The sequence below is a fragment of the Lissotriton helveticus genome, chromosome 6, assembly GCF_964261635.1.
Source record: "Lissotriton helveticus chromosome 6, aLisHel1.1, whole genome shotgun sequence".
NCBI classification, from domain to species: Eukaryota; Metazoa; Chordata; class Amphibia; order Caudata; family Salamandridae; genus Lissotriton; species Lissotriton helveticus.
This window is the reverse complement of record NC_136067.1, coordinates 287,287,349-287,303,044: the sequence shown is the minus strand read 5'-3', so window position 1 is coordinate 287,303,044 and position 15,696 is coordinate 287,287,349. Positions and strand designations below refer to the sequence as shown.

Genomic DNA, 15,696 nt, shown 5'->3' with positions numbered 1-15,696 from the left:
TTCTAGGAAGGCTGTCTGCTGGCAAGTCTTTCCAGTACCTTGGAAATAAATGGAAGCAGGGAAATAGGACGGTAGTTTGATAAAACTGAGGCAGTCATTGCTAGCCACTGTAAGTCATTTCTCAATGTTTTTATTAAAGGATCTGGATAGAACCCCAGAGTTCTTGTTTTCCTCTGGCATGCTTTGAATACGTTGTCAGGCAAAAATTAAAAGCAAAATGCAATACATATAGTTTAAAAATAATTGACAAACCTATATGAATACAAGCACAACATCGAAAAACAAAAGTGACCAGCTTTACTTAAATATTTCCAAGCGCTTTTTGTATTTTTTTCTAAACCAAAGTAGTATACAAAGCAGATTGTCTTTGTGTTACATAAAAGATTCAGTGAACTTAACATTTAAATAACCATTTTAAGTTACAGTATCGTAAAGCATAGATCTCGTATCATTTGTGCAACCTGGCTCTTGGTATTTTGGTTTTCCCATTCTAGACAGGACTACCAGTACCTGAAGCAATGCGTCAACTACTCACACCTGAAATCGAAAAAATACGAGGTCAATGTGTAGGGTCTAAAGGATGATTTCTTGTACACATATACAGCATGAAAGTCTTTTCCTTCGTTGTTTCCACAATGTACGTTTGTGTTTTTATACTTGAATAACAGGAATGTTCAGCAACATTGCAATTTTAGTTTCCAAACTAAAACCCTTCTCTCATGTATAACAAGGGAGTCTGTGATACCAAAGCGTTGTTTATGAGCCTGCGAGGAAGGGGACTACACACATGATATTATTGGGCAGATGAGGATAATGCCAGGCAACTGTAAGGGAATTATTGCGGAAAGGAGAGTCTGACACGCTATACTGAATTGCAAAATGGGTTTAGTGCATTTTAAAAAACCATTTTGTGATTGCAAACCCTATGACTTTGTGCATCCCAGAGACTGGGAATCCAAACATTTTTGTTTTTTAGGTTCTATGTTAGGTAAAGGATTACTTAATATTAATATTCAAGTGGTATGTTGCAGTTACATTTGTCATTTGTTTTCAATTAAACTTGTTTAAAATCGTTTTTCAGTAAAATATTTACTTTGCTGTTATGTGTACCTGAAAAAAAATACAAATATAATAACTAGAAGGTAGGTCTGCTAGTTGCAATATGGGCTATCCCATATCTAGACTAGAATTCATTCCACAAATATACATATTTACTGTATTTATTTGAGCGGAGAGACGTGGTGAAGGCCCCATCAGCATATCTTGCAGGTGGCCCTCCTCAAGTTTTGTTATGCGACTGCACAAGCATATAGAAGAGTTGCAACATCTAACACAATATTTTGAGGCCCCCCTGTTCCAAGTGATTGCCTATGTTAAGAAGTGAAAAATAAGAAAGCCAGGAGTCGGAGAGGGCCCAGCACATTCACATGTTCTAGGCATTCTAGATTCAAGCTTTCATATGCCATGATCCGTCATCATTCTCTGGGTCACTTACACTGGTTGGTTCTCAGAGGGCATCCCACACACTAAATCTATGCTAGCATTATTTGATAGAGATATTTATTTCCTCACTCCATGTCAAATACTTAAAATTGCTATGATCACTCTCTGCCATTCAGTCTTTTACATGGCATAGTTAAGCTAAAAAGCTTCAGACTGGCCTTTGCCGCCACTCTGGCAATGCACCGCAGGCGAAGTTGATGTTCTCACACAATCATGATAGGCTCCATAGCTTATTCTAGTTGCAGCCTCCTGCATTGTGGGGCAGGTTTGAACTTTTTTGCTAGGGCTAATTTTTGGTTTCCAGTCTGGCTCTGAGGATGATGTATAAAAAGAATGGGCAATGTATATGACGAAATTTTCTTTGTTCAATCAATCTTTATTTCTTTTCGTTCTATAAGCAGAACGTCATTGAAAAATATGGTAGCCAATGTGTTTCGTCCAACAAGGACTTCTTCAGGGCTACAAACGATAAATACATATTTACGTTATTTACACACAGTTAAAACACTTAGCATCTATGTGATTAATACACTTATTATAAATAGAATGGGCTTTTGGTCAGAGAGGGGAGCAGTATACAACCACCTCCCTCCTTGGCTATTAACAACAATCCTTGATTTCCTTTCACCTTTTTGCTCATGTTTTTTGTCTTTCAACTAAATTAATGTGTTTTGTGTGCCATTTATAATGCAAATGAAAAGTTATAAGGAATATCAGCATAACTACCAAACTTAGCACTAACAACTTAACAAATATACGTATTTGGAAAGGTTGTTACCGGTCTTGGTAAAAGATGTCTTCCTGTTGCTTATTGGTACGTCTTTTGCAATACCAAACAAATCTTCATCAGGGTCCACTTCATCATCAAATAAGGCAAGTTTTGATTTGGGCTTCGGCTGCTCTACCTTCACTGCAACTGTTTTTTTGGGCTTTTTGGCTCTAAAATATAGAAGGAAATGTTTTGTTGTAATAAATCATAGTCCAACTATGCATCTTAACATGCATGTTCTTATGTATGAGGATGTACATTGAGGAAAAAATCCAAAAATCATAACCGTTTCATTAAAAATCCATGGACGAATATGGTCGGTAACCACGACTCAATCCTGTTGGGCTTCATGTTAGCTTACTTTGTGCCATAGCTATACCAGTGGAATATCAAGGATGAAATATTGGCGTACAAGAATATTGTGACCTAAATAAGATATACGTAGATGTGGAGTTATGAATAGTAAATAGAACTTACCTCCATTTTGGCCACGAAGTGCCTGTCTCGATATTCTGACATACATCCGTGCCATGGCCTAGTATGAATATGCTGGCGAATTGTTCCCTCACTCAATCAATCGGACATTTGTAGAGCGCAGTCCTCACCTGCGAGGGTATCAAGGCGCTAAGGGGGGGAGCTGCATCCATGCCATGGCCTAGTATGAATATGCTAGCACATAGTCCCTCACTTGCCCCTATTTACTGAGTCGAGGAGAAGTCTCATCCCAGAAATCACTCATTAGCAAATGTGTATTTCTTAAAAAAAAATTGGGGTCGCAGTCAGTTTTCACCATCACGTCACATTTAACAATCCTTGACCACTACACTTTGGAGTCCAAAGAAATCCCAGACACACGAGGAGCAGACACTTTGGGGAGTGAGGTATCTAAGTAGTCCAGGAATGGGGAGAGAGGGTCAGGCCATAGGGACAGTAATAGAGGAGTTCCTCTGGTCAGAGCAAACGTAAAAGCGCCCTAGCAGTCTTTGTGGTCTTGTGGTGGTCTAAGCGACAGGGAAGCGAGAAGCCCAGGGAGACTGAAGGAAATAAGGAAACACAGAACAGGAGGGCCCAACAAGTACTAAGAAGGGAGTTAAAGCTAATTTGATGAGGACCAGGTGGACATGGAGGAATATACTTAGAATGGGAGGATCAGAGGAAGAACTCAGACAGGCCGCAGGAGTAAACTCCTTGGAGCAGTGCTCCTTTGAATCAGAAGTAAAAGTTAGGGAGTAAGTGAAGGAAAGCTCAGCACAACAGAACAGGCTGTATAGAGCTTTGCATGGCCAAGAAAAAAAGCTGATTTAAGCACCCATTATGAGAAGGCCGAAAAATTGGCCTGGTGTTTCCTGACCCCGGATGCCCTTATCCAAATTACCAATACCTTGGGAATTGGTGATTCCGGGGAAGAAAGGTGTAAGCTTTGAGATCTCAAGTTGGTCATTTAAATCCTGTGGTTATGCTGTATTTTGCCCCGATAATTCACCCAGAATCCCAGCCTATAGTGTATGTAGTAGGATTTGTAATCCAGACATGGCTGGTAACTTCTGTTAATGGAGACATGTAATTATGGCATTAGAGGGTAAAGCTTTTGGCCAAAGGACAGCAACATGTATGAGTTGCTTACCGGACACCTGGCTTAGTCCTTTCTGCCCTTCTATCGATGATGATGGGGTTTGATTACTTAAGTTTAAATTAACTGCTAATACAGGCGCTAGGCTTTTTTTAGTGACAGACTGTTCTCTATTTATTTTGTGCTTTCCTGGCCACAGTCACTTGCTGCCGGCATTAGAAATGCTATGCTTTGGTTTAGTATTGTTTTTCTTTTTCTGCTGGAATTATAGCGTGCTTTGTTAGGTCTGGCCTTTGAAACAGCTTTAGCTGTCTTGTCAGAGTACTGTTCCCCCCCAAAAGATCATACCTAATAGACATACATAAAAAAGTGTTTTGGGCAGAAGGTTTCATCCATTAGTCTACTAAATTGGCACTCGCATTTTGCTTGCAACCTCCATAGCATACAGTATGCGGAAATGGGTCAGCCGACTTTCCCCATTGCCTTCTGTCACTTTGAGTGACTATAGAATGGCTCTGCCCATTGTTCACAAAAAGCCTTTAAAAAATATATATATTTTAATAACTTTAAATACTGGTTATTTGTGTTGCCTGCCCTCCTTTTAAAGCTTATGTAATAACGTTTTTAAGTGACATTGTAAAACGGTAGCTGCCTGCAATTTGAGTAATTGCTTAGGTGGTGATTTATTCTTGCTTCCTTCACAAATAATAATAATAAAGTGCATGACATAACTGATAGGCTTGCTGTTAAAAACAAATTATCACTAACAGAATAGCTGCATTGGGGAATATGTTTTACATGGAACTTGTTTATTGCAAGCATAAGGTGGCCATGTTTGGGTGACAGCATTTTTCCTTTTTATTTTTGTTGCGTATAATTGCAATGAGAAAAAATAATAACCTTCACACCAGCTTACCAAGGCTCGAACTATTGGCATTGTCAATGCTTGTTTTTCATTTTTTCTTCATGAGTTGAAGTTTGTCAGGCTCAAATCGGATGTTATTACAATTAGAGATGGGCTTGCTCTGTCTTTGCCATGGGGTTTTTGGTCCATTCATCCAATCTCATACTAGTCTGATAAAGCCAGACTACAGGACATTATGTAGGTGGCTTGTAAGGGGTATCCAATGTGGAAGATTTTTGGCATTTCACACACTCTCTTTGGATGGCAAATATTGCAATCAATGAGCTATGAAGTAGATACTGTTCCTGAAAATAACAAAGTGAACTGGTTCACACACCCATAAAACAGCAGGCACCATGTCCGTGAAGCAGGTCTGCCGCTACTGACCTTCCCCCTATCTGTAATTGGTGTTCTTTAAAGACTAGGCATGCCAGTCACTCTTATTAATGGTATTATCCTTAGCAGGATCAACACACTTACTCAATGTGGAAGTCAAAGCCAGGGAAGAGAGGATGCACTGCTTGATGTAGAGCTGGGTGGTGGCTGACGCATTAGCCAGTAGTTCATTTGCAGGGTACTCTACTTTGTGTGTTTCACCCGACCCATGTGTATTGCTGCTCCTCTTCTGGTGATGCTACCACAGTCCCTGGGATGCCTCTATCCAGAGCTTGGTGCTGTATATCCAACAACATATCACAAGTCATGTTTTGGCTGCACTGGCAGGTGTTTTACAGTGTCTACTGCCTGGGTCTGCGGCAGCGGCAGGTACACCTCGCAGCTGTAATCCCATCTGGTAAACTGCCTCACCTGGGCAATCATCTTTCCAGAGAGGATGAGTATGTTGCACATCATCACCACAGATCAGAGACAGCAAATAGGCACATAGGAGAAAATCCTTAAGCTTGCCAATCTTAGCTGAAGAATGACAACAACATCTAATCTACCTTTTGGATAAACTCATCATCAGTCAACAGGGCCATCAGTGAAGGAATTACTGCTCCCAGGTGATCTGTGGATTTTTAGTCTGTTTGCATGGTGAAGTGAGAGGGACTGCCCACCTCAAAAGCCTAGGATTTTCACCCACAATTACAATTAGCTCGCCCTTGGTCTTGTGATCTGTTTGCATGGCGAAGTGGTTGCCAAACAAGAGCAGTTAAGATTTCAGATCACGGAAAATACTAAAATGCAATGTTTTTATTGCTGTTTCCTGGCAGGAAGCCTGCCTATCACATTTTTCATGTGAGGCGCCTTCGCTTTTAACAAGTGCAAAAAAGTTGCAGCGACCTATGATTTCCCTCGCCCTAAATAGCTGTGTATTGCATTCCTTTATTAATTTACACATTGTAATCCAAGTATACAACAAAAGTCACTGCAAATAATCTGAATATGAAACCCAGAGCATTAACAACTATGATTCCAACATCCGCACAGTATTCATACCATGTTGCCCCAAGGATGTCTCCAGCGTCTATAAATATCATAAAACAGAGAATGGACACTCATTCAAGAGCCATGAGATAGAACTATGATAATAAAAGGAAAGGATAGGATAGGCGAACTAAAGGGTGAGTAGCGTCTGATTGATTGATTGAAAGAATAGAAAGAAAGGGAAAGGAGGACTGTGATATTTAGCACTGTATCTTTAAGTATCTTTTTAGAATATTAGTATGTCATTCAGTATGTCATCCAGTATGCTGATATATGAAAATTCTGATGTTAGTCAGTTGATACTTGGTTGTCTTGCATATGGATGGGATCCAATATTCCTACATTAAACTTCATCTTGAAAACCACTTTAATTCTTTGATTTCATTAATGAGGATACTTCACTGGCGTAGTCGGCAGGATTTCCAACACGAGCTTCCTTCACGCTCGCCTGACAGAATGTTTATTACTTCAAGGACCTTTGCAAGTAAGGGTCATTTAAAACCCTTCTCCGATCCTGCACATTCCAACAGTTATGGCACCCAGGTTTCTGGGGGCTTCATCAACCCCATGCACCCATAAACCAGTCATGAGATAACAGGGCATGAAGGCAGAGTCAGTGCATTATGCCAAGATAAATATGCTCAGGTAAGAATCGCAAGACTGACCCTAGACTCCAGGAGCATCAGTGGTGAAAGAAAGTGCCAAGAACACTCCTGTTAGAGGGCGGGGAAATTAATTTACAATTAGTAATCCAGATATACCACAAGTAATATCCTCAGTGTCAGAGAAAGGAGCCCCAAATCTCTTCAAAAACCTGTAGCTTGTCCTTCAACGTATAAATTGGTCTCTCAAAAAATCTGCCACTTCGTACATACTCTCCAGCCATGTCTGAAAAGGGGGGACACTAGGCGACCTCCAGAGACGAAGAATTTACATTTTGGCCGCACCTAAGGCTCTGGAGAGCCACCTGTTAACATGTTGTGTTAAAGGAGGGATGCCGGAGGTATCATGTAACAGAGCTAGATGGGCAGTCAGTGGACTAGACACCTGTAGCTCCTCTTCCAGAAGATTCAAAATCTGTATCCAAAAACCTTGGATCTTGGTAAATTCCCAAATCACATTAACTCTATCACAGTATCGATCACCCCATCTCCAACAACAATCAACATTGAGATGCGCTGTGCATAATTTGGCTGGAGAATAATGCCAGTGATGAAGTACCTTGAAATAGCTATATTTAAGCGTGACTCTTGTGACCTTTACTCTAATCTGCCAATAGTGTTTCCCATTCATCCTCAAGGAATTGTGCATTAAGTCCTGCTTCCCACCAGCTATGTAGCAATTCCGAAGTGACGTCTGAAAAGCAGTGATCAATCAAAATAGTGCATAGACCAGTTATGACCCCACCAAAGACCTTCCAAGTATGGATATAATGATTAATGGAGAATATAGGTATAACAATTCCTTCTTTGCACAAAATAGCTAACAGCATGGGACAATTGGGTGTATCACCAGTACTGGGAACTGGGGAGGTCATTCTCCTTTTGGAGATCAGGAAATAGTTTGAGGGAACCAGTAGAGAGTAGGTCATCAATATAGTAAATGTCATGCGTTCTCCATGAAGACCAATTCATTTTCTCTCCAAGACCTTTATCATAGTGTGGGCCCGCAGCGAGACATATTGCAAAGTATGGATAATGGGGTTAAAGAGGGGGGTAGAGTTGGTCTTGAAGTCTATATGCCGAGATCCCCAGAGGTATCCAAAATATAGTGCTCTAGTAAGGCCCAAATGGGTGTTGTTCTGAATGTGGGCAGCAGATACATTAAATGAGCCAACTGTTAAACCAACCAAAACATTCTAAGTGTGACAGGCGCAGACCATCCTTCCCAATGGTCGCAAACAGCTTAGTGCCTCTTTAACCATGGTTTGTCCAAGCCACAGATTAACTGAGAAATGGTTTGTGTGATGGCCTGACAGATGGACCAGGGTATGTAAAGGGGTATCATTCCAAATATATAGTTAAAATTAGGGGCGACATTCATCTTGATAATCTGGACCTTAACCCTCAAGGATAGGTTCATAGTCGACTACCTACGAAAATCACATTTCATGGTATCTATAATGGTATCTATAATCGGTTAAAAATTGTCGTAGACCATATCTCATAGACCCAGGCTTCTATTAATCCCCAGGAATTTCAGACAGCACGAGCAACATGGCCACTTTTCCAATTTTTTGTCATCATTGAAACATCTTGGTTGATGAACCAAACTCATTGCACCACTGATCGCACCATAGTCTCTCCGGGATTTATTGAGCACATAGAGCGAATAGCAAGCACGGTTGCTGCACTCACTATTATTTTTTCACTAAACTTTGTGTAAAAGAAAAATATACACGTTTTTCTCCCTTCTTCACACACACACACACAGAGAGTGGCCGAGGATGATAAGTGGGTAAGCTGGCGGGTACCAGCCAGCAACCCCTTTGGCAGTTCTACCGTGAGGTACTCTCTCTCTTCCCTCACATTTTTTCAGTGGTGGGAGGTGGAACCTAGCTGTATGTTTTCTTTAAAAACTAGTAGAGATAGACACACTGTGACAAATCTGAGTAGTGCAAGTTATCACACTCAAAGGGAGTGAGCAAGCTATTGGAAACCCTTGTTTTGTCATTCCTGTAAGGAGTAGGTGTAATTGAGGTGAGGCCTCTTGTTGTTTATAATGTTGTGAGTGGGGGCGGCCATACCTCTGGTTTCTCTCCCCCTGTGACTCCTATTGTTTTGATGAGACATTACAATCCCCGCCAATAGCCACCCGAGTAGAACCAAAGGAGGTAAGAATCCAAGTCAGTTGAGGAAGAAAAGCATGCTTGGCCTCCAGTGGAGCATATACAGAGCCCACGATCGAAGTTGTCCCTTTTTATCAAAAACTTTGAGAATACATATCGGCCCTCAGTGTCTGCCCAAGTGTGGAGTAGTCTGTACGGAAGGTGTTTATGGATGAGGATAGCGATTCACCGCTTCCTAGGGGCATATTCCGCGCCCAATGGGCTCTGTGATTAAGGTGGAATACTGGCATGTATGACCCGGCCCATCCAGTCACTTTCTGATGAAGAAAGGGGAGTCTCCTGTAAGAGAGCTATATTGGATTTACTCTGGCTTAGAAAAGTAAGGCTTTTTTTTGTTTAACATTATGCGTCAGGCCATTGACACTTAGAGATACCACATTCAAGGGCCTCTGGAGTGTTTGTGTCATCTTGGCAACGACTAAAGAAAAGGGAGTTCTGTAGGAGAAAGGTGTGGCAGCAAAATCCAGGTAGAGATCGATCCAGGAGAACCTAAACAATGAGTCAGCAGTAAAAGAGAAGAGGAGATGAGATGAGATGAGTAAGCATGTAGGAAGAGGAAGAGTTCACTGGATGGGGACCAGGGGAATTGCACTAGTAAGGGTGCAAAGGTCTAGGGCCAAATCTAATGCTCCGCTAGACCTAGGGACAACTTCTACAGTCTGAGAACAGGAGGGAGCACCATACCCTAGAAGGCCGATGGCGCACCATACATCCCGGAAAAAAGCCTGTCTATCACAGTGTTTCATGTTAAGCGCCTTTGCTTTTCACAGGTGCAACAAAGATATTTTGCCTTAATACTGAAAAAGCCATAGTCAAAGTGGCCTATGATTTCCCATGCCCTAACTGGCTGAATGAGAAAATCTAATGCCTGCAGTTGTAGAACCAGTTGAAGTAGACAACAAACTGCAAAATGCTTTTTATTGGATGGGTTGGGCGCAGGTGATTTAAGTTCAGACACAACAGTGGTATCACCTCGTTTGCTCCATGAGGCACCACAATTCGTGTTGAGCCAGTTCTTCAGGAAGTGTGTTGCAAAACTGATGCCTAGAGCTCAAAGTTGACACTGAACAACAGTAAACCTATGGACTGGCATCTGGGCAATTATCATCAATGAACAAGGTGAGAGCAATTAAACACTTGCAAAACAATGTTGCCCATTGCCCGAAGCGTATTGCTTTTGCTGTGGCTCATCTGTTACACATTTTACTTCTGCTAACATTCATCATTCTGATATCAAGCTACTATTTCTGGCTATCATTATTATTTTGAATAGGCGTGTCGCCTTGCTCACTTACTTTAGAGCAATTTGCTAAGGCGGCAGCATTCTGTTTCACAGTCTGTTGTTGTACTGGTTGTGGCAAGTGCTTTCTTTCTCTGGCTCCTTCCAGACTAATGCCTTTTGGTACCCCTGCAACAGTCTCTCCTGGACAGGCCCAGGGTTGCCCCACCATGCATCAACACACCCTCTCTTGTGTGCCAATTTCCGGTTAATAAATGTACTACTCTGAGACCAGAGGAAAGGAGTCTGATTCTTAACCCAACTACTCTCATATAGAGCCAGACCCTGCCAATGATGGTCACCAATGGTGCTGCTGTCTGCCATGAGACTCTGATGATCACAGTGGTGGCTGTGGTGCTTTTCTAGCAAGTGTCAATGGCAGCTGTTGGGGACATGGGATTGCAAGTGATAGCTATGCAGATGTAGGGAAAGCATGGTAGTTCTGCAGGTCATGAGATTGGAAAAATAGATGTGTGCCTTATCTAGGTCTTATGTCTGCAGGGAGACGAGTTCATGCTTAAACAGATGTGAACTGTGTGATTGCCCTTGGTGTATTAGATGCTTCTGATTCTGTTACTGGTGGTTGTGTTACATGCAGGTAAAGTTAATTTGGAATTTAACTGTGAGGAAGCAAGTGCTTAAGGTTCTGGATCAAGAGCGCAAAGTGACCCATTTCGGAGATTCTTTAGGAAACCACCAGCTTCTCAGGATCACAATATCTTATCTTGGGCAAGATATCTTACTTCTCTCATGATATCCCATGTACAGAACACACACACGGAACACAACAGCAGGTGCACTTCACCACCAGAGGCAGGGTGCTGTGTATGTCGGGGAGAACTAATCCTTCAGCTTAAGATCATGATCTCTATCTACTGCAATGTGTTATAGTCCTGCACACCAGAGAAATAAGGTTACCAAATTAATGCCTGGGAGATTAGCAAGGTAGAGCACACTTTAAGAGAGATAATGTACAGTGGTGCCCCGTTTTCCTACAAGTGCCAGCTCCTACATGATAATTGCCACAATGTGCCTCGGAGGTGCCATCATCTCGCTTTATTAGCAACTGCTGATTTTGCTCCAGTGCCAAGCTATTGCATGCTAGTTCTGTGCACCACTTGCAAGAACAAAAGTAATACAAGTCAAAAGGTGCTGAAGGAAAGTATAAAGTATCTACTGACAATTATATAATGCACTGTCACTAATGATTTGAATGATGGAAGATCACACTTTGCAGTCATGGTGCATAACATGCATGCATAGAGGCACATGTCTAAATGACATCGTTTTGATGAAACACCATTCATAAACATCACTCCAGAAAAATGTAAAGGCTTGCTCCGAGTTAGGCTCCGCAGAAGAAGCTGAAGCAGTTTACACAGGATCCTCTGATTTTCAGTGAAGTGCCAAATATGGGACTTAAACCCTGGTCGTAATATCCCAAACACAGCAGCTCAGGCACTTAACCACATCTCGTCCAATTCTATTTTATTGCCATTGCAGATGAGACTTTCAGTCCATATCACAAACCCCAGTCCAAGAACAAGCACACTGGCAGACACCTAACCCTATAGAACTCAGCGAAATGACAGCCCATTACACAGCAGGCAGCAGTTAGCACCATTACCAATCAACCATCAAAAAGCCTCCAGAACAATGCACAAAATTAACCACCAACAAAAGAAATATAAAACACTGTTGCATAAGTTACAACTTTGGCGTAAGTCTGCAAGGTGTGCTTTCCCACCCACAGGTGACAGTGCACCAGCGATGAATATGAACGACAAGTCATTGAAGCCCCTCAAGACACTATTCAATGTGTACATGACCTAGAATTATTACTTTTTGGTCACTAACAATCCCATAAGAGAATCAGGGGCACCCTGAAAACAGTAACAAACCTGATTTCGTTATTCACAGTATCACACGCTTTACTAAGAAGAATGAACACTTTTAAGTTAAACGTATGTATTACTAAACGAAGATTCTGTTTCATGGTACATCTAAAAGAACTACATAGAATGTTATCAAACCAGCAACAAAACAAGCTATTGAATGAACATTTCCAGCATTTTTGCAATGTAATTTGAAATATTATCTAGAACCTAACACACTAACGCCTACTTCTATGCGCTACACTATGAGATAATGAAAGGCAAAGCAACTCGCAATCTAGAGCTTCTTAGGGAGAAGAGGCAAACACCTTCTGCGGTACCAGTCAGTTAGTCTTCCTCTGGGACTTGGCTTTACCAGTTTCAGGCTTCAGGTGGGATGTAGCATTTGCAAAGGGTGAAGTGTGCTAGCAGCAGGTGGGAACTTCTCTGGCAGAATTTTGGGCGACAATCGGGGTGAAGGACCTCTCCTTACGGGTGGTCAAGTGGCAGTCCTTATATACTAAAAGTTAATTAAAATTGGAATTTCTGACATAAGTTTAGGACTGTCTGACACAGGTTATATGCATCAAGGTATGCGTCCCAGATGATTCTGTATGAACATATAAGGCAAAAGGAAATCAATTCAAACAACATTATTTTGGTTATATCTCTGTATGTGTTCTTATTTAACCTTGACATGGTGAGGAGTAGACATTTGACCTCCGACGAATGTTGCATTAGATGTATCAATGTCATTAATCGAAGAACTTGACAACATCACAGTTCCTAGAAAGATACAGTCTGGCGATATCTGTATGTAAAGGCAGACATGACAACGATTCTGCATAATCAGGGAATATGGTGATGCCCACTGTCTAAGTTTAAGGAAGATGGCGGCCTCCATGAGCTAAGATGGAGCTGTGGCCTACATAAGAAAGAGTAAGAGCTTGAGGACTTTACATCATCACAGAAGTTATATTCTTCTAAATTAAACCCAGACACCTTAACTTACAGTTACAAGCAATTGAATATACACTTCATGTAGGCTTATTAATGAGGACAAACAAATCTGATCTGTGCCAAGAGTTGCCAACTACACTCGAGCTGTTGTTGAGTACTAGTTTAAACCTATGACAATCAGCAAGCACGCCTGCATTACACTGTGGCAAATTCATTAAGTTACCAGAACGTTCTCAACAGTATTAGGCCCAGATATATACATAGACCCCAGCAGCAGGTGTCATAACCCAAAGTTATTGTGAAATGAATCAATCCTGAGGCTAATAATGTGTGCCAGAACACCTATATTACTATCAGGGGGTTGGACTACATGGCCAAACGCTCCTTACAGATGCATAGATAACCACATAGTCAGACTCAAAGCTTTGTTTGTTTAGCCCGTTTGTTATATGGATAATTTACCAAATTGCCAGAGGTGACATTTTACAATCTTTCATAATAGTGACATCCTATGGCCTTTGAACCTTAATATACCATAATGTCATATCAAGTGCATAATCACGATGACATCACATTAATTGACATCACTGAAGATACATAATAACTGCATGATAAGTGACAACACAACAGACAAATGTCCATTTAGAGACCACCTATATTAGGGAATTGACCTAATCACTGAAAATGTTAGACATAATACTTGTGTAGGTTCAGTGGGGTTTCCCCCACTGACAATTTTGAAAAACACAAGTCAAATAATGCGATTTGAAGAAACAATGTTTTATGATTTGCAATCATAAATTTGCTAGAAAGCCATAGGCTATGAAAAGGTACTTATTCACTATTAAAGTCCTTTCATGGTGTGCAAGCCAAAGAAACCTGGCACTCCCTCATTTGTGATCTTATTTCTTTCAATCTTCTTTCAAAATGTACTACTGGTGCTTCCATATGTCAAAAATTACCCCCAGTGGGGTAGGCCCAGCATTGTGTTATGGATGCTCCCATTCATCAGGGGTGCTTCCTTATGCCTACATTTCCACACAATGTGCCTCTGCAAGAATTTTGCCATTAACCCTTTCGCTGCTGGCCTGATTCCCCCGCTGTTCTGGAGGGAAGGGGGGCGCGCACAGCGCCCCGGTGCTCGTGACGAGCTCAGCTTGTCATGAGCCACGGTTCTCGTGTGCTCATGATGAGCTGAACTCGTCACGGCCACACCTGTTTCCGTGGAACGCTCAGCACAGCAGGGGAATTATCCCCGCGTGCGAGCGTTCCAAGGGTCATGATAAGCTCACGAGAACCATGGCTCATGACGAGCTGAGCTCGTCATGAGAGTGGGAGGGGTTAAAGTCCTCCATATTCTTTGGGTTATCCTTATGTCATCCGTACCTCAGTATGTCGGGCCAGCATTGTCACGGTTGCCCCTTTTCATATGCCATGAATTACCACCAATGTGCATTTTGCCATGGGTGCCTCACATGCCAAAACCTCTAGTTTGCCAGTACCAGTATTTTGATATGGGTAACATTAGGTCAAGAATTGCCTGCTGAATGCCAATGCCAGTATTTTGTCACAGGTACCCGTCATGGTAATACTTGTATTTTACCATGGGTGCCTCTATAAGACAAGAAATACTTTCAGTATGCCAGGGCTAATGCCAGACACACAAGAGCAATACAACATTCTCATTCATTTACATTTACTCATTCACACTCACTTACACTCCTTCATTCTCACTCCCTCATAATTACTCATTCACTTTTACTCACTCATTTGCATTCAATCTGTCTCATATGCACGCATTCTCTCTCATACTTTGTTCCCACTTTTTCTCATGCCATCTTGCTCACTCATTCTCACTCAGTCCAACTCACTCACTTCCACTCACTCTTAATCATATGAGAGGGTAGGAGAGAACAACAGGTTCAAAGTTTGCATTCTCTGCACTAGGGGTGGCACAAGGGCGATGAAGGTTTAGCTAAGGAGGAGCAGCCAGCTTTGGGGGGGGAACATCCTTTACAACGCGGATGTTCCCCCGCAGTGCATTTACGACGCGTCTTTTACAACGCAAGTCGTAACCACGACTTGTGCTGGAGGGCGCTATAGGATAAGGAATAGTAGATTTACTATTCCAACACCTTCCCTACTGTACGTAGGCTGGTGTTGGAATAGTAAATTTAACTATTCCTAAGTCCAGCACCCCTACAGCGCAAGTCGTGGTAACGACTTGCGTTGTAAAGTACCGCGATGTAATACGTCGCGTGGTAACAACGTACATCCGCTTTGGGGGGAAGGGGCAATGAAGCTGTAAAAGATTTAGGAAAAGGCAGGTTCTGTGGAAAAGATAAGGACAGACAGAAATGGAAAGGGGCTGTTTAGATGTTTTGACAGATTCTTGAACACTGGTATTTATATTTGTGGGATTTTCGTTAGTTGTAACCCATTATGCCAGTATACATTGTTTGAGATTGTGATCTGTTCTCATTAAAGTGGTCTTTTACACACTATACTAGTGCCCCTCCTGCTTGCACTGTCTCACCCGGTCTGCAGTACTGCACACGGCA

General features: G+C 41.8%; 1 protein-coding gene across 1 annotated transcript in view; it reads right to left on the bottom strand.

Annotated features, from left to right (window-relative positions):
- Positions 1 to 15,696, bottom strand: part of HS1BP3 (HCLS1 binding protein 3) — a 532,368-nt gene that overhangs the window by 99,963 nt on the left and 416,709 nt on the right. Inside the window, exon 5 of the mRNA XM_078647732.1 lies at positions 2,282 to 2,442. Within this exon, the coding sequence (XP_078503858.1) occupies positions 2,282 to 2,442 (161 nt within the window). The remainder of the gene's footprint in view (positions 1 to 2,281; positions 2,443 to 15,696) is intronic.